The sequence below is a fragment of the Cavia porcellus genome, unplaced genomic scaffold, assembly GCF_034190915.1.
Source record: "Cavia porcellus strain 051 isolate PalLab524CR breed Dunkin Hartley unplaced genomic scaffold, mCavPor4.1 scaffold_32, whole genome shotgun sequence".
NCBI classification, from domain to species: Eukaryota; Metazoa; Chordata; class Mammalia; order Rodentia; family Caviidae; genus Cavia; species Cavia porcellus.
This window is the reverse complement of record NW_026947515.1, coordinates 29,550,525-29,572,899: the sequence shown is the minus strand read 5'-3', so window position 1 is coordinate 29,572,899 and position 22,375 is coordinate 29,550,525. Positions and strand designations below refer to the sequence as shown.

Genomic DNA, 22,375 nt, shown 5'->3' with positions numbered 1-22,375 from the left:
AAATTGTTCAGGAAGCCCCCCCCCCCGAAGGCCCGCCTCCCGTGATTGGCTGTTGGAGTCAGAGCCGCGCAGAGATTGGAGAGTCTCGGCCTGGAGGAAGCGGGTCAGGCCAGGCGGTCCCCTGGACCATGGCTGCCCCGCCGCCGCTGCGGGATCGTCTGAGCTTCCTGCACTGGGTGAGTGAGGGCACCTTGGCTCGCTCACATCCGGGCTCCAGGCACCTCACTGGAGTGGCGGGGACAGTTTAGCAGCGTGAGAGAAAGCGAGCTCGTTCCGACCGCGGGAGAACGAGAGACGGCAAGTTGCGGGGAGGTCTTGGGACCGGCGACACCGTGTGGGAGTCGAAGCCACTTCTGACTGAGGCAGTGGCAGGCCGGTTGTAGATCTCCAAGAGAAGGGCCGGGGCGTGTTGCCAGCTGCTCGTCAAAACAAAACGTAAAGTCCACTGACAGCTCTCAACCTTTTCAAGCTGAAGTCTCAGAGCTTTTACAATGCCAATAAGCTGCTACAGCAGGTCTGAACTCCTAGGCAGAGCTCGGGCGGAGTCCTTACGCCCTCCCTCCAGGCTCCCTTCGTGGTGTGGTGTGTCTGAGTGGTGTGTGCCCACAGCCTCGGAATACCCACGCGGGTTACGTTTTACTTGTATTCGTGACTGTAGGTGCTTGGCATTCACACTGTGTTCTCTGCTCACTATCTGACAGGGTCCCTGTACTTGTCGTTTTAAATGTCTTTGATCCCCCTCCATTGTCTAGACATTGAAAAATAGGAGAACAGGCATTTCCAGTTTTTAGTCCCATAAATGGCATCTTTTCCTGACAAGCAGGTAACATAAGCAAACAGTCTGGACTGATGTGTGAACATAAACCCACAGCTTAATTGTTCCTATGAAGCTGTGGAGTTAATTGAGCTGAGTTCTGATTCTGCCTGCCTATCAGTGTTCAGGAGAGATAGTGTCACAGCTTTGAACGTTTTGCTTCTTCTAGTCCATAAATAGGTGTATTAAAGGTACCTTCAAATCGCTTTACCGAAAACTGCAGGAATCTGGGGCTGACTCTCATCTTGTGTAGGTAGAGAACCATCACTGATTTTCCTCTCCCCTGAAGCTATGTATCAGTGACTATTCAGAGGAGACAGTTGTGCAGGCCCTCTGTGGTGGGTAGGATGATTCTGGCCCCTTTCAGGTCCTGCCCCAGGCCCGCATGTCAACAGTGAGAGCACTTCCCGTTTCTATAGCCTTTGGTGGCTGCAGTCTCACCCTCTGTAAGAAGGTGATTTGTTGTGGCTCTTACTCCCTTGCAGCTCCCAGTTCTCCTGAAGGGAACCTCAGACAATGATGTCCCATGTCCAGGGTACCTGTTTGAAGAGATTGCTAGTATCCTTCCTTGACATCTTTAGTGTGGGCAGAGGGATGGTAAGGGCCCTGAAGCAGCACCTGTGATTATAAGCAGCCACGACTCCTTCATCATAGTAATGTGGTATGGTTGGGGTCTGGAAGCCGAGACAACAAGGATTAGGCCCCTGCGATGCAGCCCAGCTGCCCCTGTGTGTGGCCTGTGGGGGCAGTGGGCAAATTGAAACTTTGAACTCAAAGACTCGGGGTCAGGGGGACCTTAGAAACTCCAGTGCTTCTGAAACCAGGCTTGTGTAGGTATCTGCAGGGAATGTGACCTAAAGAAGGTGGATAACACAGGAGGGCAGGTTCCCTGCTCAGCCAGCACGGTCTGGTGCGGCCTGTATCAGCTTGTTCCTTTCCTAACCCGAGTGCATCCCAGAAATCTCCCATGAGTCAGTGGGTAGCAGTCAGTGCCTGCTGGAATATCTCTTAAACCGCCTGGACAGCAGCTCTGGCCATGTGAAACTCAAGGTGAGTCCTGGCTGCTGGCCAGGCCCCAGCTCCTGCCTGTAGATGTCAAGGGTAGAGGGAGGGGTAAATAGTCTGGGTGGTGGGTGGCTGGGCCTGGCCCTGAGCATCCTGTATAGGGTCTCACCAGCCCCACATACCTGCTGACTCCCCAGGTGCTGAAGATTTTGCTCTACCTGTGCAGCCATGGCTCCTCGTCCTTCCTCCTCATCCTCAGACGCAATTGTACTCTCATCCAGGAAGCCACAGGTATGAGCAGCTGGCACAGGGAGAGCCAAGCACCTTGGATGGTAGGGAGGAGGATGCTTATTGGTCTGGACCTGCAAACAAGGGTAAAGAGAAATCTATCTGTGCTGGAAGCCCCCACCGAGGGATTCCTTGGGAAGGCACTCTCAGCTCTGAAAGGGTGAGGTGGAGTAGGCATGCATAGGGTGCTGTGGTGCCCTCCTGCACATGCAGAGGCCCTGAGGCAGAGAAAGGGGTGGTTTGATGTGACATAGGAATACCCAGTTTTCTAGGAGTGAAGCCTTTATCCCAGGCCAAGGCTGGGATAAGCAGGCTGGACCAAGTAGGACCTTTCAGGCCATGATAGAGACCCTGTCAACCCTGGTCAGTTCACACTGCATCTGGAAAGATAGATCTGGGTCAGTGGGAGCAGTTAGCTGGACAGCGCCCTAACTGAGGCAGGATGTGGGGTGGGTAAGGAGGATGCCCAGGGTCTGTCCCAGTGTGGTTTGTGCAGAGCCCCACGGAAGGGGACCCCAGCTGACTGTGGAGGAGAGGGGAGGGGTGGCTGATGTCTGAGAGGAATGGACCTTAGGAGCTCCCTCAGGGTGGTCAGCCCAGCCTGCTCCTTTCTGCCTTCTCTGCCCTCAGTTTTTTCGGGACCCCCAGATCCTCTGCACGGGAACAGTTTGTACCAGAAGGTGCGAGCGGCTGCCCAGGTGAGCCCAGCCCTAGTCACTGCTGGGGTCCACAGACATGCTGAGGTGTCCACAACATTTGCTGTTTTTCCACTGCTGCTGGCCTGCGGCTCCTAGACTGGTTAGGAAGCTCCAGGGAACGTTTGGGATGGAGCCAGGTGACAGGGCAGGAGTCAGAAAGCAGCCAGGGGCTCACTGAGCCCCACCTCCTCCCTCAGGACCTAGGCAGTACTTTGTTCTCTGATGTTTCGCCGCTGCCTCCCTCTCAGCCTGCCAGGACCCTGCCCCCCGCAGGTAGGAAGCCCTGGCACTGCCCAGCAGGCCTCTCCTTGCTCCCTGCCCTCCGGTCCTGAGCTCGGCACACCTATGGGCGGGTCTGTGTGGGCAGGGCCAGATGTCTGGAGAGGAGGGCCAGGGCGGTGGCCCCTGCTGAAGTCCAGATCCTCCTAGGCATGGGCTCCCAGACCAGGCCTCGAAGTGGTCTCCAGGGTTTCGGTTACAGCAAGGAGCAGGGTCGTGCAGGTAAGGGGCCACCTGTGTACCCAGCAAGCGGGGAGGGGAGGTGACCAAGGCAGTCAGCAGGCCTCGCCACCCATACTGCTGTTCTCTCCACAGCCACCTCCTCTCCCTTCCAAGAGGAGAGCAACATGGGCATGGCAGCATCAGGGTTAGCTGGCAGTGGGGGTTCACTCCTACCTTGAGGAGCCAAAGAGAGGGACCCTAACTATGGCACAGGAACTGAGTGGTCCCATGTGTGAGCTATAATAACGGGGGGGGGGTATGTTTGTGCATCCATGTCCTTAGGACAGATGGAGCCTTCTAGACGGAGGTACACAAAGTGGCAGAGGCACTTTAGCTGTCCCGTGAGCAGGCCATGGCCAGCTGTGCACTGTTTGACTGTTACAGATTATCCTGCTCATGGCCTTGCGGTTCTGGCTCACACTTTAAGCTGGAGGGTACCTTCTGAGGGAGCTCACACTGGCAAGGGCAGCCCCCTCCTAGTACCCCTTAACCGAAGGACAGCCCCTGGGGATACTCCCTGCCAGAGGCCTCCCCTTTGTATGTGCAGTACATGTCCCTGCCCCACCATCCCTGAGCAGGGAGCAGCCCTGGCACTGCCATCCGGGGAATCTGGGGCAGGTGGGCACAGTTCTGGAGCATTGGCACCTTGACCCCTCTGGGCGCAGGCTCTGCAGGTGAAGCCTTCCTCTCCACCATCCAGAGGGCCGCAGAGGTAGTAGTTAACGCCGTACATCCCAGGCCTGAGAACTCCCACACCCAGAGGTCTCTGCCACAGGGTGACACCTACCAGCCTGCCGTGACACCTTCAGGCAGCCACAGCCACCCCACTTCTGGGAACCTGTTCCCTGGGGTCATCCCAGGTGCTCGAGGTATTGAAAGGAGGGCTCTGGGTCACCCCTTGTTATTTGCTGGAACCCTGGGCTTTCAGGATTTGTAGGCAAATGACCACAGGACAGTAGACATAGCCCTAGCCCACTCAGGTGTGGGTGAGAGAGGAGCAGGGAGTGGGGTGCCTGTCGGCCAGGGTCCACCTGCCTGGAGTTTTCTGGAGCTGCTACCCAGGCAGCTGCCCCATCCTTAGTTTTCATCACAGAGGGCTTGGGGGCGGGGGTGTGTGAGGATGACCGGAAGTCCCTGAGGGTCTCAGCTGCTATCCTTGTCTCTTCCAGCTGTGAGACACCAGCCAGGGCAGGTCGGGGGAGGCTGGGATGAGTTGGATAGCAGCCCCAGCTCCCAGAGCTCCTCCCGGAACAGTGACCAGAGCCGGGCCTCCGATGCGGGTAGTCGGTCAGGCAGTGATAGCCACTCAGGTGCCAACCGAGAGCCAGGTGACCTGGCAGAAAGGTGAGTGGAGCAACTTGTAACCTGCCCTTGAGTGGGACCTTCCAGCTGGGCTTCCTCCAGGCTCACCTCAGTGCAGGGAGGGAGGAGGCTGGCCCCAGCCCTCCACCAAGGATGGAGCTTTCCTGACCTGGCCATGCCCTTGCCAGGGCTGAAGCCATGGCCCTGAGTGACTGCCAGCAGGAGCTGAGCCTGGTGAGGACTGTGACACAGGGACCCCATGCCTTCCTGAGCCGTGAGGAGGTCCAGCACTTCCTAAAAGAGTGAGTGACCCCCACAGTGCTGCCCACTCTGGGGCGAGGGGACACACAGCATCCCACCTGCATGTCCTTTTCTTTGGCAGGTGCGGCCTGCTCAATTGTGAGGCAGTGCTGGAGCTGCTCCTGTTCCAGCTGGGCACAGCTAATGAGCTCGAGCAGATGGTGAGGGCAGGGGCCATGGGGTGCACCACAGGCATTGTGAGGCTGGGTGTGGGCGTGGGGGAGCCAGTCAGGCACCTCTCATACTAGGCCTGGAGGAGTGGAGGAACAGGGGTTGGAGAGGGGCTCCCGCAGGTGCAGAGTGGTGCCCAGGGCTGACTCCTGTCCCTGCTGCACCCACAGAGGGCCCTGAGCGCCATCGCCTCCCTTGGTTCCGCTGACCTCCTTCCCCAGGAGCACATTCTCCTCCTCTCCCAGCCACGGCTAGAGGAGCTCAGCACGAGTAGCCCCGGGCCTGTGACCAGCAAGGCCACCAAGGTGGGCAGCAATTGGAGCCACAAGTACACTGGCCCTGAGGAGCCATGGGGTTGCCTTAGCAGTAGTCATCTCTGTGTTCAGCTGGACTCCCCAGCCCTGCCCAGCAGGCGATGCCAGCAGAGAAAGAGTCCAGGGTCGGGGCCCACCTGCTCCCTGACCAGTGGCTCCCTGGCTCTTGCCCGGGCTCATGGCCTCCACCGGGAAGCCCAAGGCTGGTCTCTTTCATGGGTCCCAGCTCTGTCTGAGCAGAAATATCTCCTTTTGCCTGTTTCCGGTTCCTCAGGCGCTCAGTGCCTGGGGGCCTCTCCATCTGCCTGGTAGTGTCCCCAGCTTCTTTATTCCTGTTTTCCTTGCGGCTGCTGAAAACTAGCTCCCTTGCTTTGCATGATGTCTACCCCCCACCCTTCCCTCAGCCCCAGCCCGGGGAGCCTCATGGGTGCACTGGCTCCCTCCACTCCGCTGGCAGGCCCAGAAGCTGACAGGATGGGGGATGTGCTTCTGCACAGAAGCAGCATGGCCCCTGCATCCTGCTTTTTGACATTACAAGGCCAGCAGCAGGTGACCAGGCCTCCCCAGGCTGGCCCTGCCCCTGGACAGTGGACTGAGGAGGGACCTGGAGAAGCTCAGGTCTCAGACCATGACCCCCAGGAGCTGTACCCAAGCTCTCACCACCTCCGCTTTTCCAGATCCTGAGACACTTTGAAGCCTCTTGTAGACAGCGACCCCTAACCCCAAGGCCCTGTGCTGAGTCCAGCGCTGCAGTCACCCTGGAGGGCCCGTCTGACCTGCTGACCTGCCCTGTGCCTCCCTCCAAGACCCAAGTCTTCCTCCAGCCCCTGAGCTCCACCCCTGTCTTGCCGAGCAGCCCTGCACCCACCCTGGCTCCAGATACCAGCCCCATCCCAGCCCCTGGACGTGCCAGCAAGCCTGAGACCCCACCAGCAGCTTCCAGAGAACAGGAGGCACAGCCCAGGCAGGGTCTGGGGGACATGGACGCCACACAGGGTGGCCCTAGCCACTCTCCATGCAGCCGAGACTCCTTGTTTGCTGGCATGGAGCTGGTAGCCTGCCCCCGCCTGGTGGGGGTTCAGGCTACAGCAGAGGAGCCCAACCCGGCCCCCCACGGCCTTCAAACATGGGCCCAAAGGGCAGCAGTCACAGAGCCTCCAGGCCCAGAGTTGTCAGCCTTTGCCTTCTTAAACAAGTGACCATGGGGGACCCAAGGGCTGGCTGTATAAGGGGGTCTCCTTGTTTCTGCTGGTGGCTCGCAGGACCCCATGGCCTCCTGCTGGCAGCCCTACTTTGTCCCCTCCATTTACCCTTCAGCCACTGAGGCCTGGGTATAGAATCAACTGAGCTAGGCAGTGCCAAGCAGGACTCCCAGCAGTCAGCGCGGTCACTGGTGGGCCCGAGCAACCCTCGGTGCTGGAGCCCAGCCAGGACAGAACACAGTTGTGAGGAAGGGGCTAATTTATGTCCTCAAAGTCTTCTCAAGAGATGGCTCCCTGTCCATCAAGCATGATGAGGCTTCCTCTTTGTGCAAGGGATAGGACCCACACAGGCTGCTCTCGGGGGATTCCCTGTGGCTGGGGCCAGCCTGCCCACTGCAGAGGTTCCCAGCTTTCACTAGCACATCTGCAGGGCCAGCTTTCCTGAGGGCCTGGTCCTCAGCTCCCTCACTGCAGAGCCCCCTGGTCCCTGTCCAGCAACCCTGCCCCCTATCTGCTTTGCCATCGGCTGACTGTGAGGACTTGAGTTCTGACAGGCAGGTGGCAGGGCTCACAAGTGCTGCCTGGGGACCCAGGGCAGCTCTCACCTATCCTGGCCTTAGGCACAGGCTGCTGGTATGGGTTTGGATCTCAGCCCCTTCTTTCCCCAGCAAGCTGCAGCATCTGGAGCTGCCCCCTGTGGGGTAGGTGGTGGAAGTGTTTTGGTGCCTAGGGCTGGGACTGGTGCTTGGCTGCCTGGGGTTCTGTGGCCTTCTTGAGCTCAGTCCCTGCAGCATCTGGCAGTATACCTGTGGGGCTGGAGTGTGAAACACTGGCCCTCAGAAGACCCTGCAGGAGCTCGGGATGAACACTCTGAATAAACACTACTGTTTACATGAAGCTGGACACAGCTTGTCTTTTCTCCTTTTGTACAGGTGTGTTTTAATGAAAATACCATTATGGGGGGGACACTTAAAGAACGTCTTAAAAGTAGTGACAGTTGTTATTCCTCAGATGTTTGGTAGAGCTTCCCATTCTGTCTTCACCATTAACCTCCAGGGCAGAAAACACCTCAGACCCTGGTGGTGGTGGCTACTCAGCTGGTGACCTGGGTGTGACAGCAGAGTGCCCCATGTGGTGAATGACAGCTGGACTGTGTGTGTGTGTGTGTGTGTGTGTGTGTGTGTGTGTGTGTGTGTTTCATGGCGAGCTAAGCTAGGTTGCTAGGCAAGTATTGCAGCCCCTCAGCAGAATCTTTTTCTTTTTTTTGAGACAGGATTTTGCTATGTAGCCCAGGATGGCCTTGAACTCACAGTGATCCTCCTGCCTCAACCTCTTGAGTGCAGGAATTACAGGTGTACAACCGTGTCCTGCTGGATTTTTTATATAGTGAGGAGCTAATACTAAAAGTTTTAAGAAAAGGGAGTCAAGAATAGATAGATAATTTTGAAAAAGAATGAATACTAGATGTCAAGGTTTCTTGCACTTGTCAAGGCTGTGGAGGTGGTGCAAGTTAAGACTCATACTATAGGGCTGGGGATGTAGCTCAGTGGCACAGCACCTGTCTGACAAGCACAAGGCCCTGAGTCTGATTCCCAGTATCAAAAGAAAAAAGATTCATACTATACATCAACTGAGCAGCAGACAATTGAGAAAGACCACATAAATATGGTGAACTGATTTTCTACAAAGATGCAAAGGTAACTCAGTAAAGAAGGGTAACCTTTTACGACCAAGGACTGAAATGGGAAAAAATCTTGGCTCATACTTCATACCTTCCACAAGACAAAGTGAGCCAGGGCCCAAAGCTATCAAATTTCCAGAAGAAAACAAGGAAGAAAAGTTTCTGTTGTTGGGTTAGGCAACGGCTTTACACATTAGATTTTAGCACAAACCAATGAGGCTTGGCGGTGCATACCTAAATCCTAACACTCTAGGAGGCTGAGGCAGGGGGATCACAAGCTCGAGCCCAGTCTGGGCAGTTTAGTGACTTCACAAGAACTTGTCTGCAGAAGTAAGCAGGCATGGCGGCACATGCCTGACACCTCAGGATGTGGGAGGCTGAGGCAGAGGAAGATCATACTGAGCTCAAGGGGAGCCTGAGCTACACAGTAAGACCTTGCCTCAAAAACAAAACAAAACACTGAAAAGAGCTGGTGGTTTCACTCAGTTTAAAGGCCCTGGCTTTGGTCTCCAGTGTCTCCGAGGTGCGGAAGCCTTGAGGATACCAAGAAGTGACTGCGGGTAGGGAGCGACTAGAACTCAATCCTGATGAGAGTGTAACATACAAGTTTGGAAGAACATTTTGGCAATTTCTTACGAAGTTCAGTAAATATCATAGGAGCCAGCAACCCCGCTTGCAAGTGTTTATCCAGAGAAATGTCCCGCACTCACACAGGGCCCCTGAGAGGATGTCTAAGGCTCGAGCTGTCATTGCCGGTCCCTTGGTAGGCGAAGGCGAGTGAGGCAACGAATGTGCCGCACTTGTAGCTTGTAATACTTCTCTGGGTCGTGCAGATGAATTTTAGGATACCTGCAGGAAAAGCCAGGCCAAAGCCACGCGGTGGACAGTGTGATGCTGTGGACAGGTTAGCGAGCCTGGCGACCGCGAGGCCACTCAGCGGGTCTGGTAGAGGTGGCAGTGTCCTCCATCAGGATTGTGGCGTGGTTTTATACAACTGTACACCCCAAAGTGTGCACTTCACTGTATCTAAATCAAACTTTTTCATTTACAAAATTAATAAAATAAGAAGAGGTCAGCACTGTTACTTTAACGTAACTTTTGACGGAAGACCATCTTAGCTCAGGAAGGGCTCTCTAGGCAGCGGGAAAACGGTCCACAGCGCGTTGGGGACGTCTACACCCAGGATGAGAGTGAGACACAGCCTCCGGCCCGCCCACGACCGGAGTCCCCGCCCACAAGCGGAGGCCTCCGCCCCACGCCGCCGGTCCCGGCCCACGCGTCGTGCCCACCCCCTTCCAGCCGCGTCCAATCGGCAGCCAGCGGCGCTCGCGGCTCTCAGCGCTCCGCCGCTCCTCCTCCGCGGGAACTTCCCGAAGGACAGCCCAGATACCCAATGATCTCGCGAGGCGGCCAGAGCGGGCGGACACAGGGCCAATCAGAAAGTGTCGCGCTCAGGAAAGGCGGGCCGATGTGACGGACAAGGAGGAGGTGCCAGGCTGGTTGCTAGCGGCCAGTGCTCGACCCGCGGCATCACGCTTCATTGTCACGGTTCTCGTAGGCATCACCGAAGGCCTTGGGCACAAGTCGCACACCCGGCCGAGTCTCCCGGCCCAGTTCTCTGAGCCCTGCCCTCACAGGTGAGGGGGAGTCCACGCAGTTCTGGGTGCTCCGCGCGTTGACGGGCTCCGCGCGGGAGAGAAGGGGTGGTCCGCGCAGGTGAGCCGGGCAGGCCTGCAGGAAGGAGGGGTTTGTGTCCTAGAAGGGCGCGGATGGGGACGGAGGAGGTGCGAGCGGCCACTAGGGAAGCAAGAACACCCCGCCGCCGCCAGCCCTGCCTCTGGCATCCGTGGGTCAGCTTAGCCCTGCAGGGCCAGACAAGGCACTTAGCCCTTGTCCCTCCAAGTCCTTCAGGAGACTCCACCTCATCTAGGGGCCTCAGTCTTGCGGCTTAGAGGTTTCTATGGAGAGGCTGTTTACCACCTCGGAGGCTCCTCCTGCACGCGTGATGGGGAAGCCACGCGTCCCCAAGCTCCACGACCAGCCTGATCTGGGTGTCAGATTTCACTCGAATAACCGGAAATGTAGCAGGGGACACCGGCCGGGCTGCTGGCCGTGCAGCCTCTAGGGAATAGGTTCTACCCTCCCAGGCCTGCGGGCTGCTGCGAGTTGGCTGAGCAGGGCAGCACTGATGATAACTGTGTGCCGTTGGTCTGCCCAGTCTCCGTGTGGCAGGGAGACTGTGGTCGCTTTGGGCTTGTCTTGTGTCCCCACTCACTCAGTACTCGCCACCCGAGTGCCTGCCACCTCGGGAGGGGTTCCGCATTCAGTGTCTCTTATGTCCCAATGTGGAGGCCCGTAAAGCCAGATAAGGGAAGAAAGAGTGCTGAGAGGGGTTAGGAGGAAATTGTGAGGGGGAGCATCCTGAGGCTGAGCTGCCAGCAGAGGTGCCCTGGGACAAGCTGGCCAAGTGGGACCGCAGTAGAGCCAGGGAGTCAGACAGCAGGCTCCGGTCTGTGGGTGATGGATGTTTCATTGCCTGAGCCTGGGGCCTGACCAGAGCTGAGAACAGAGTTTCCTTGTCCAAGGTGAATTGGTGGCTGGACCAGAGTTGTGGTGTGGAGGAAGCCTGGAGGCAGAGGTGGTCCCCTGGTGAGAGGGTGGATAAAGAGAGAGTTAGGGACTGAGCCCTGGAAGCCTCCACCTCTCTGGAAAGAGGAAGAGGAGTGGCCTGCAGGAGAAAGGGGACAGAGTCAGAGGAAGGTTGCCTCAACCTGGGCGCTCATGGAAGTTCTGGGGGTTCTAAGGCAAAGCAGGGGTGGAACTGGGGTTCCTATTGCCAGGTAAGCCTGGGAACTGGGGTGTCTTTACTGTGGAATATCTGAGCCCAAATCATGCTGAACAACTCACTATTTTGAGCACTTACCGGGTGCCAGCCTCCTGGTTATGTCCAAAGCTCATGACAACCCCTGTGAAGAGGCGTTGTTTATTTATTCTGCAGTACTCAGAATTGAACCCAGGGACTTTGCAATGAGCTACATTCCCTGTCTCTTTTTTTTTTTCTTTTCTTTTTTACATTTTTAATCTAATTTATTTGAAATGCTCCCAGAAAAGTTTAAGGCCATTATAAAAAAGCATTCATTCCATCAAAAACATTCATTGACTTCCTTCCTAAAGGCCAACACTTGGCAAACTTCTTTTCTCAGTGCCTTGGCCCAAGTGGCCCGCGGTTCTTCAGAGTGATTCCTTTGTTTCCCATCACTGAGGAACCTTTCTGAGTTTTTCCCTGCTTCTGTCTGTAGCAGGTTCATTCACTCGCTAACTTATAACAACTTGAGAAACAAAATATTTTACATAAACTTGTAATAGTAATTACTATAAAGTTTAAAATCTATAAATGTCTTATAGGGTAAAATTGACCGTAATATTTTTTACTTTTGAAAAATGATAATGTACTATATCTTGTTTTTACATCATTAATTTCTGTTCCAGCTTCTTTGAATGCACATGATCTGTTACACAGTAAAATGCCAGCATTGTAGTTGCGGCTTTCTTTTCTGTAAACCTGAAAAACACAGAAGATTTAAAACTTTTTTGGCAATAATTTAGCATCATTCTGCTAGTGCTAGTGTGGGTATAATTTTGCACATTCTAAATATTTACAATCACAGGGAGCTTTTCTGTGTGTTTTGTCCCAGCCTCTTTTTAAATAATTTTCTTAGTTATTATTGAAGTCCCTGACTTACATTTGCAAGCTTGTAAGTTGAGTTGCAGTATTTCACAGTGTGCTATGTAAGACTCTTGTCAATTTACAGATGAATACAGCTTGTGGGTAATTCCCCTGTAACGGAACTTGTTTGTCACTTGGAGCATATATATTTCTTTTTTGGGGGGGTTGTTGAGAGAGGGTCTTGCTATGTAGTCCAGGCTGACCTTGAACTCACTATGTAGCCCAGACTAGCCTCGAACTCACAGCCATCCTCCTGCCTCTGCATCCCGGATGCTGGGATTACAGGCAGCCGTAGAGGTACACCACCACACCTGGCTCGTATGTATAAGATTTTTTTTTTTAATTTTTTTTGTCTTTTTCCTATTTATCGGTACCAGGAATCGAACTCACGACTGCCTGCTTGCAAAGCAGGCGTTTATGCCGCTGAGCTAAATCCCCAGCCCCTGTATAAAATTTTTGAGACAGGGTCTCATTAAGTTACTCAGGCTGGGCTTGAGCTTTGTATCTTCCAGCTTCAGCCTCCCAGAGCGCTGGGATTTCAGACCTGCACCACCATTTCCTGGCCCAGGGTGTCCTTTTGAGCTCCCTGTTTTATAGGAGAAGCTGTCTAGACAGGTGGAGCTCCTGACACAGGCTCATGGAGTGGGGTGAGGGGCAGAGCCTGCTCATACCCACAACTGCCTGCTGGCCTGTGCCTGTGACAGCAGCCTCCACGGCCCTCTGCCCAGCCCCATATCCACATGGCATTTGGAAGGCCCCTGGGTAGGGGCCCACCCCCAGGAGGTGAGCATGTGGGCGGTGGCAGGTGCCCCTGTCCAGGCCTGTGTCTAAGGCTCTGCCAGGTGTGGTGGGTGCAGGGGCCTTGGTTCCTCCAGGGATTCCACTTCATCTCTCACTTCCTTTCAGGGCCCACTGTCCACCATGAAAAGCTCCAGGGCTATCAGAAGTGCCCCTGAAGGCAGCCCCGAATGCGCAGACTTGAGTCTGACCGGCCTCCCTCCACCGTTGTCCCGGCGTCCCAGCAGCGCTTCAGCCACTAAGCCCTTTGTGCGCTCTGTCTCTGTGGCCGCAGGTAGTGAGCCGAGGAGGAAGGCGCTGGTGAGTGCCAAAGCCAGGGTGGATGGGTTCTGGGCCCTCTGGCTCTGGGGACAGTTACACTGACTGTCAAAGAAGTCTAGGCAGAGCGCATCCCCACCCAGCACTGGCCTGTGCTCCTGCTCTGTGGCCCTCTAGCTTTGCCTAGAGTCTTAAGAATTGGGGTTGACCTGCAGGGATGGGGGTGATGCGCTCCTATGGCCTTGGGCAACAGCAAGGTTCAGGTGGCTGAGGTGAGAACCATCTTTCTTCTTCCTGTCCATCTGCAGAGCAGGGGAAAGCGCTGCCACCAATGGGTGGAAGTGGCTTTGAGAGGCCAAGGAGGCCCATTGTGCTGCTTGAGCCGCTGTCCACCCAGGGATGGGGAGGAGCAAGAGCTCTGCAGAGGCCCTGTGCTCCCAGGCTGGCCTCAGCTTCTGGAATGACAGGGGCCTGGAGACTTAGCTCCAGTGCTCGAGCTTGCAAGGGCTGAGGTCTGTGTGGAGGTCACAGGTGAGGAACAGGCAGCCAGGTACAAGGGGCATCAAGGCTCGCCTGATGGGTGTAGGCTGAGGTTCTGCTGCAGGAACCCAGTCCTGTGTCAGGCAGCCTAGGGCCTCCTGCGGTCAATCTGAGTGCTAGGTAAGGACGGCTAACAAGTTCCTAAACCCTGTGACCTGTAGAGCAACGGCCTAAGATGTCCTGTCAGGTCACTTAGGACAGACATGTTGTCAGGTATACTCTTTCTCAGCTGGGGGATGACCAATTCAAGCTAGCAGGGGCCCAGCCTTGGCCCTGGGTCACTGGACTACTTTCGAAGCACAAGGAAGGGCCTAGGGCTAAGAGGATGTAGGGGAGGCACAGATCTGCTCCCACGGGGACAGGGTTGGAGAGCTGTGGGGCCCACTCGAGCTCAGTGAAGGCTGCCACTCAGCTGTGTGCCCAGGCTGCATCTGTGGCTACCCGGGCACCTGACCATGTCTCCTGCAATTTCCCTTGCTGAGCACTCACTCAAAGCCAGAGTGAGCATTAACCCTTCCTCTGCCTGGCACCTTGCACACCCTTGGTGTTGAGTAGGGAAGTGAACAAGTTCCATCCTTGAAGAAATGCTTGCAAAAAGCTGGGCTTGGTGGCTCACGCCTGTAATCCCAGCACTCGGAAGGCTGAGGCAAGAGGATTGTGGCCAGTTTGAGGCCAGCCTGAACTACATAGTGAGACCCTGTCTCAAAAAAACCAAAAAAGAAAAGAAAAGAAATGCTTGCACCATTCATTTCTGTAAGGAGCTCCCTCCCTGTGAGGCCGCCCCACCTTGGCCTTCCTGGTAGGCTCTGAGCATTGTTCCCGGCAACCCTTGTCCTCCTGGTCATGCGGCCTCACTGTCATTTGGTGTCCTTGAGGTTTGTGGGCAGCATTTGATTTGGCCAGGCCACAGTATCACCTCTGACCCAGGCATGAGGACACTTTTCCTGGTTTTTGTGGGACTATGGGGGGTACTGACCCCTGGGTGGTGATGCCCGATACTTCTACTCTGCATTGGGCTGTGTGTCACTCCAGTCCCCTTATGCCTCAAGAGTCAGAGCTTGTTGGTAGGCAGGTGTCAGTCCCCAGGCAGCATCCAGTGCTCTGGGGCTGTCGATGTCCCACCCTGTGTACAGATGGAGTTTAGTTTGGGTTCTGTTTTTTAGCACATTTGCAGTGTGTAGTGATTACATTCATTGTGGGGAGCTAAGTACTTGGGGTGTCACACATCTTTCTACTTCTCTGTCCTGTCCCTTCCACCTTCCTCCATTTCTTGGTCCCCTGCCCGTGAGCTTGGGGGTCTGTAACCCATGACTTTATTTACCTTTTGAGAGCTTACATTCCACTTTGGTGCTCTTGACTGAGCTCAAGATGTCCCTCCCCGACATCTGTTGTTCTCAGCAGGGAAGTGGTAGAACTGTTCCAGGAAGATAGAGAAAAGGTGATGGTCCCCACAGCCCCTCCCTTGACACAGTGGCCAATACTGTTTTTTTTCAAAAAATTCTACAAATGCTATTTTTAAGTGGGTCACATATACCCCCTCCCCCGTTTAAATGCAGAGGTTGTGGGAAGGGTGCATGTCTGTGGGCCATCGTTTTTTTTTTTTTTTTGTTTTTTTTTTTTTTTGGAGTAATACTTTACTTTCTGGGCCTACAGGCTACTTAGCCTTACCTGTGTGTTTTCCACTCCGGCCCAGAATCAGACCATTTCTCCAGGCATCTCTGGTCCCTGCCACTGGAGGGTGGTGTTAAACTGAGGTCCAGGAGCTGGGCCCTCTGCTGTGTGTGTGCAAATTACTGTTTCTCTGTGTCTCCATCTATACCTGTTTTAAGCAACCTCCTGCTGAGGTCTGCAGCTATCCTGCACCGCCTTGGCAAGTGTCACCTCTTCCCTTGCTCATCTGTGGTGCCCTGAGTTGAGGACCCAGCCCCTCAGATCCTGGTTCATTTCCAGTGGATGAGTAAAGTTGGGGCTGGTGGCCTGGCCTGCAGGAACAGCCAGCACCTTATCAGTGCCCCACTTAGGCTGTTGTCACCTGGCCCACGCCATTGTCACTTGGGCCTACCTGGTGCCCTCTGCCCCTGCAGTGCTCTGCCTGCATTCCCCTGGGAGTGAGCTGGATAGCTTTGCATATGTTTAAGAACCATTAATCTTCCCTTCTCTAGGGACTGCCCTTATCTTTTGCTGACTTTTGTATTTTTTTCCTATGGTTCATGGTTTGTATCACAAATGAAGCTGAGTACCCAAGTGTCTCTTGTGGTGTTGTTCTGTCCTTTGTTTCCGTCTCCTTGCAGCCCTGTGGAAGTGTTCCCTCCCTCTGCACAGTGACACTGTTCAGCTGTGCTCAGTAGTGGCCACCTGCGCTGCTTCTCTGTGGTCACCAGGCACCGGCCTGCAGGCTGCACCAGCTGCTCCCCAGCAGAGCGCATCCTCAGAGGGGTCACCTGAGTCAGAGGGCACACAGTCCCTGCAGCCACTCTCATGTGTGTGTCTAGCAGCCTGTCTGGAGGTCTGCAAGACCACCCTTCCATTCAGTAATTTCCTAGGAGGACCCCTAGGCTGATGAGAGCTGACATAGGGACAGTTCATTACAGGAAAAGATTGCGGATTAATGTCCAGAGGAGGAGAGTCCAGGGGTCAGACTCCATGGTCCTTTCCCATTGTGGGGGGACAGACATGCTTTCCTGGTGCCGCTGGTGGCAACACACACAGAGCATTACCAGCCCAGGGCACACCCCAGTCCTCCCTCAAAGAGTCCTCAGGTCTCCACTGCAGAGATCCTGTGGCACCCGTGTGGCTGGCCCATCTCCAGCCCCTGCACAGGTCAAGCCCCTTCCCACATCACCTTCCTGCTGTGGCTCTCTCTTCACATAGTAAGTCACACTGTTAGACCGAGAGAGAAGTCTCAGGGAACCAGGGCATCTCAGGGAACCAGGGCACTTTAATTAGGTGGGCTACTCTGGGAGCTTAGTAGTCACCTCCCAGAAACTCAGGGCAAGGGACTGTCCCTCACCACACATGCCATCCTCTCTGGTCCTTTCAGTGACTGGCCTGGGATCCCTTAGTGGTCTACCCGGAACATTCACAAATGGCAACTGAGCCTTGGCATCCCCTGCCAGGGACCAGGCCACCTGCCTATGGTGTGGACCAATCCATAGTTATTAGCAGTCTGCTGTTTGCAGCCCGGTCAGGAAGCATGGGTCCTCCCAGTGGGCATCTCAACCTGTGTCACTTCAGTACCCTGCTCCATGGTGGCCTCTCCCAACCTGCCATTTCCCTTAAGAAAACAATGTCATGGCAGGCGTGGTGGTGCTCACCTGTAATCCCAGCACTCAGAAGGCTGAGCAAGAGGATTGCTGTGAGGAGTTCGAGGCCAGGCTGGAATACATAGCAAGACCCTCTCAAAAAAATCAAAACTAAAGAAAACAGTCTCATGATGTGGGGAAAAGCCCATGGCAAATTGTGTGATTTCATGTTTCCTTGTTTTCTTATTTTGTCTGGGCTAGGGTTAGGGTTAGTTTTTGTTTAAGGATTCAAGTCTTAAGATACCTGAAGAATGTTAAGTCTGTAGGTTTGTTTTCTAGGTCTCAAGGCCTCTTTTTTGGGGCGAGCACTGGCTGTATCACATCTCATTGTGGAAGCTGCTGTCCAGCATAGGGAATCCCCATTCCTAGGGTGTCCCACTGATTTTGAATCCTTTTTCCCCAAAATATTTCCTCTGGAAGGTTTTTTTGAAGCCTACAGAAAAGCTGGAAGCGTAGTATAACATGTGCCTGTGAACCACTGGCCAGTTCCTCCACCCAGCAGAGCAAGCTGCTGGTGGCGTGGGCTGCCTCCTAGGGCCGCCATCCCTCTCCTCTAGGGAGTGGGCCTTCCCCAGGAGCACCTCATGACTCCATAGTGGCCTCTGATAAATGCTCATCTCTTTCTCCACCTGGGGTCCCAGAGGGCTCCCACATTGATCAGCACATTTGTTATTTCCAAGACACTAACTGTGAGGACACAGGCTGCTGGGGTCTGGGATGAGGGCGGTACCTTCCTCCATCCCCATGGTCCATGCAGGTGGCTGTGTCTGCCCCTTGCCCACGGTACCCTTGTCTCCACATTCACCCTCACAGTGACCCCAGGGTACCCTGGGGTGCACTCCCCACTGACAGGAAGGCTGAGGCCTGGAGGGGCCGAGTGTTTTCTTGCCATTCCCCAAGCTCACTGTGGTGGCAGTGAGGAGCCATCCCTGGCCAACCACGTGACCTCCCTCTCTGCTGGCGAGTATGGCTCTGCCTTGGCAGGAAATTGAGGTGTCAGTGCCAGGGCTCTCTCCTACCCATGCCCAGGTCCCACACTGGGCCCTGGTCCTGCATCCCTACTTACCTGGCACTCCTCTATGCTTACCCATTTTTCGAGGGCCCAGCCTGGTTGGGGTCTGAGACCTTTGCCCCTGAATGGGCTGCCTTCTCCTGTTCTGCAGGAGGCCACAGGGCCTGGGAACTCCAGGGCCATCAACAATCTTCGAAGATCTAACAGTGCTACGCAGGTCAACCAGCCTTGGACCGGCTCCCCCAGGTAATCTTTGTTTCCCTCAGTCAGCTTTGGGCTTGTGGAAGCCCCACCTGGCAGGTAGCTGTGCCCCTGGGGCAGCACTGCCCCTTAACTCTCCTTGCTTCTCCAGCTTCTCCCTGGGCCCTTTCAGTGCAGTCAGTGGCGGCCCTTGCAGGGCATTGGGCTTGGGGTAACCTTTCTGTAGCCCAGCTGCTGGGTCCTACTCCCTCCTCTTGAGCCAGGAAGGCCAAGGAAGCCATGTGCAGCCAGCCCATCCTCTCACATCTGCAAGACACTGGAGCCAGGCCCTGAGACAGATTTTAGGCCCTCAGATGCCCAGACCTGTCCCTGCAGGAAATGGGGCATCGAGTCAGTTCTGAACCCTCCATTCCCCGTCCCTGCCCTTGACAGTCAGACAGCCACCCTCCCCTGCAGGCTCCAAGCTGGTAGGGGAGCAGGAGCTGGTTTGGGGTCCCTGTGCCATTGTGAGGGTTGGGGCAGACACCCTTGGGCTGATAGTCACTCACTGTCACAGGCCATATCCTTCAGCTGGCAAGTGCTTCTTGGGCTGCAGATCTGTTGGGAGCCGCAGCCCCGAGCCCGGTCGCCTCACTTGGCGGACGTGAGGCCTGTAGTAAAGAGTGAGGCCTGAGGTAGATTACCCCTCCCATCGAATATGTTAGTTTCCTGCTTACCGCGTAAACAACCCGCTCAACAATATAGTCTGCCTGGCAACTGATGATGTTAGCCAATCAGCTTGCCTTGCTTACTTTAACATGATTGGACACTGTACCCGTATATATACTGGTGCCACCCCTGGGAGGAAGTAGAAGCCAGGTAGAAGCCCGGAAGTAGAAGCCCAGAAGGAGCTGCGGAGAGCGGACCGATAGAGGCTTCGGGGCAGACTGAAGCACAAGAGGAGCCGCGGAGAGCGGACCAAAGGAGGCTTCAGCTGGGAGAACCCAGGGCAGGCTGTACGGAGAAAGGAAAATAAAAAGAAAAGGTTGTCCACTACCAGACTATGTCGTGTGTCCTTCCTGCCGGCCGGGAGCGGACATCGACATTTGGAGGCCCGCCCGGGGACTGATCACCCCCGCGACGTGGAAGTGGACAACGCTCCAGTACAGAGCTGCGAGACAGGTGAGTTGGGGATAAGCCTGGGCTCTGGGTGGCGCGCACCTACAGGGCTTTTAGACTCCCCTCAGGCTCACGCGTAAGTGGCGGATTCCTTGGGCCTCACGCGGTGAGTAACATATTAAAAAATGGGAAACATGCTAGGTAGCGGCACTAAGAGCGAGGGTGGTTGTGGAGAAAGCTCTCAAGAGCTTACAAAAGTATGCAGGGTATCTGAGCAGGCCCAGTCAGGGAGCTCCCGAGAGGGGTCTGTCAAGGGGAACAAGGATGCTAAGGAGGAGGACGGGGCTCTAGCCTCGGAGTCGTCTGACTCCGAGGACGAGGGAAAGTTGAATGGCAAGGAGGCCAAAGAGACCAGCTGTCAGGAGCCTAAATCGCTCAATAAGGAGTCGCAGGGTTCTTTTCCAGCGTTGCCCCGCGAATTGCGCTCTGCTCAACCTGGTCTGCGGAGGAGTAGAGAGCTCCTGAGCGCTCCCCGGCGCGAGAGGGAGGCGAAGCCTTCCGCCCCACCTTGGGGGCCGTTTCCGGAGGCGATCCCTCGCCGCGGGGCGGCCGCCCGGGAGCTCCCTTCCTCTTCGCCAGAACAGGAAGTGATGCACGGGCCCCCATTTTCCGCCCAATCACGGCCGCTGTCTTATGCTCCGCCGCCGGCAGGTCGGTATTTTTACAGGCGGCTTTGGCAGGGGGGACGCTTGTCTCATGAGGTACATCCACCTGGGATAGATAGTGGCCCCTACGAGATATTTCCTGTACAAGTAGCTATGGGCCAGGGACGCAATGTATGGGAGCCTTTTGAGATAAAGCAGATTAGAGAACTTAAAAATGCAGTTACAACCTTTGGGCCGACTGCGCCTTACACCATTGCCATGCTGGAGAATCTGTCTTCTGGGCCCCTCACCCCCGCGGACTGGATTCAGCTGGCAAAGGCCTGTCTGCCCTCGGGCAGTTACCTGGATTGGCGAGCCTGGTATGCAGAGTTCTCTGCCGAGCAGGCTGAGAAAAACGCCAATCGGGGAGACCGGGGGTGGAACAAGAGAATGCTTGTGGGAGAGGGTCGGCGCGCTGATGGTCAGACTCGGTTCCCCGGCGCTCTCTGGCGGGGAGGAGATAGAGAGCCATCCGCTCCGCCCTGGAGCTCTTTTCTAAAAGCGGCTCCCCGCCGAGAGGCCGCCACAGGAAACCCTCCCTTCCCTCAGCCGGCACAGGAAGTGACGCCCCGTTTCACTCTGTCGCGACCGCAGTCTTATGACGTCGCGCCGCTGGGCAGACGGTATTTTCATGGGCGGCTACTCTGCCGAGCAGGCTGAGAAAAACGCCGGTCGAGGAAAAAGGGGCTGGGGATTTAGCTCAGCGGCTTAAGCGCCTGCCTTGCAAGTGTGCAGTTGTTAGTTCGATCCCTGGTACCAATAAAAAAAAAAAAAAAAAAAAAAAAAAAAAAAAAAAAAACGAAAAAGATAAAAATAAAAAATAAAAAATAAAAAACAAAAAGGGGGAGTAAACCCTCGAGGTTTGATCCCTGGTGATGTTTGGCAGATGGACATCACACATATACAGGAGTTTGGGACTCTTAAATATGTTCATGTTTCCACAGACACCTGTTCTCGCGTCATATTTGCAACAGCAGAAACAGGTGAAAAAGTGTCTAATGTGATCAATCATTGCCTGGCGGCTTGGGCCGCATGGGGCAAACCAAAAATATTAAAAACTGATAATGGACCAGCCTATATAGGCAAAGCCTTCAATGAGTTCTGCAAAATGATGGAGGTTCAATTAAAACATGGTATCCCATACAATCCCCAAGGTCAAGGAATCATTGAGAGGGCTCATAGAAGCCTCAAAGAAATTTTACAAAAACAAAAAGGGGGAGTAGGCCAAGGCCTGGCCCCAAAGGCACGATTATCCATGGCACTATTCACACACAATTTTTTAAATTTAAATAATGATAATCGCTCCCCAGCTGTGGAGCACTGCAACCCTTCCCCCAACCATAAAGGGTGGGTGAAGTGGAAAGATGTCCTGACAGGACAATGGATGGGCCCGGATCCAGTGGTCAGCTGGAACCGAGGCGCGGTTTGTGTTTTCCCACAGGAACCGGGACGAGAACCACTGTGGATACCGGAGAGACTGACACGGACAACAAAGCCCTCGACTAAAGATCAGACCTGCCCTACTGGAGATCCATCACAGACCAACCAACAAGATGAATAGAAATAGCGGTAGCCCGAAATGGACAAAAAGATCCTCAGGCATATGCATGGCTTGCTCGATTGGCCTACGACCGAGTCTAGGGACGGTGAGCTTCCCACACTCCTCCTCTAAAAAATTATGATATAGCAGGGTAGATGAGTCAATGACGGGTAAGAGCGTGCCTCCCCAGCACGACTCGACCTAAGCCAGGCCCTACCCCATCCTGCACGTAAGCCGCTGGACTGTTAGATGCTGCCCAGGTCTAAATTTCTCTCCGAGGGGATTTCTTTACGGAGAGGAAATGAGTGCAAGCTTGTGTGCATCCAGGTTCCGTCCAGTTTGTGCCTGGCCCTAGAAAAAGGACGAGGGCCTCAGGGCCTTGGCAGACCATGGGACGGCCGACCAGGGTCTAAGCCAAGGACCTACGGTGGGCCTACGCATAGGGCATAAGCCTCTGCACCCAGTCCAGGAAGGGCTACGATGCGCACATTCATAAAAAATAAAAAAGGGGGAGATGTTGGGAGCCGCAGCCCCGAGCCCGGTCGCCTCACTTGGCGGACGTGAGGCCTGTAGTAAAGAGTGAGGCCTGAGGTAGATTACCCCTCCCATCGAATATGTTAGTTTCCTGCTTACCGCGTAAACAACCCGCTCAACAATATAGTCTGCCTGGCAACTGATGATGTTAGCCAATCAGCTTGCCTTGCTTACTTTAACATGATTGGACACTGTACCCGTATATATACTGGTGCCACCCCTGGGAGGAAGTAGAAGCCAGGTAGAAGCCCGGAAGTAGAAGCCCAGAAGGAGCTGCGGAGAGCGGACCGATAGAGGCTTCGGGGCAGACTGAAGCACAAGAGGAGCCGCGGAGAGCGGACCAAAGGAGGCTTCAGCTGGGAGAACCCAGGGCAGGCTGTACGGA

General features: G+C 55.0%; 2 protein-coding genes across 14 annotated transcripts in view; both read left to right on the top strand.

The window, feature by feature from the left end:
- The first annotated feature begins 32 nt into the window (after window positions 1-32).
- On the top strand, window positions 33-7,498 carry Tepsin (TEPSIN adaptor related protein complex 4 accessory protein). Of its 5 annotated transcripts, XM_063242310.1 has the most exons (13): window positions 33-176; window positions 1,300-1,372; window positions 1,773-1,864; window positions 2,017-2,110; window positions 2,738-2,805; window positions 3,003-3,078; window positions 3,235-3,306; window positions 3,972-4,175; window positions 4,476-4,650; window positions 4,797-4,910; window positions 4,991-5,069; window positions 5,250-5,384; window positions 6,071-7,498. In XM_063242310.1, the coding sequence occupies exons 1-13, from the start codon at window positions 129-131 to the stop codon at window positions 6,590-6,592; spliced, it is 1,752 nt and encodes a 583-aa protein (XP_063098380.1). In that variant the 5' UTR covers window positions 33-128; the 3' UTR covers window positions 6,593-7,498. The 5 variants fall into 5 exon arrangements, with proteins under 5 accessions (XP_063098380.1, XP_063098382.1, XP_063098381.1 ...); XM_063242312.1 differs by lacking the exon at window positions 3,003-3,078 and having other exon boundaries at window positions 4,007-4,175; XM_063242311.1 differs by lacking the exon at window positions 3,235-3,306.
- Window positions 7,499-9,740: 2,242 nt separating this feature from the next.
- Cep131 (centrosomal protein 131) overlaps window positions 9,741-22,375 on the top strand; it is a 28,545-nt gene continuing 15,910 nt past the window's right edge. For 4 of the 9 annotated variants that reach the window (XM_063242302.1, XM_063242301.1, XM_003464893.5 and 1 more), the window contains exons 1-3: window positions 9,744-9,913; window positions 12,910-13,101; window positions 18,065-18,159. In XM_063242302.1, coding sequence (XP_063098372.1) covers window positions 12,925-13,101; window positions 18,065-18,159 — 272 coding nt within the window. In that variant the 5' untranslated portion in view covers window positions 9,744-9,913; window positions 12,910-12,924. Of the gene's footprint in view, window positions 9,914-12,909; window positions 13,102-18,064; window positions 18,160-21,423; window positions 21,563-22,375 lie in introns of those variants that run through there. The other 5 variants (XM_063242307.1, XM_063242306.1, XM_063242309.1 and 2 more) reach the window with 4 other exon arrangements.

What these genes read in the sequence shown, in the direction of transcription:
- Tepsin (XM_063242310.1), top strand. Translation starts at nt 129, where the DNA reads ATGGCTGCCCCGCCGCCGCTGCGGGATCGTCTGAGCTTCCTGCACTGG. An exon ending in GTCTGAGCTTCCTGCACTGG is followed by an intron (nt 177 to 1,299) that starts GTGAGTGAGGGC and finishes ACTCCCTTGCAG; the next exon opens with CTCCCAGTTCTCCTGAAGGG. An exon ending in CCTGTTTGAAGAGATTGCTA is followed by an intron (nt 1,373 to 1,772) that starts GTATCCTTCCTT and finishes AGTGCATCCCAG; the next exon opens with AAATCTCCCATGAGTCAGTG.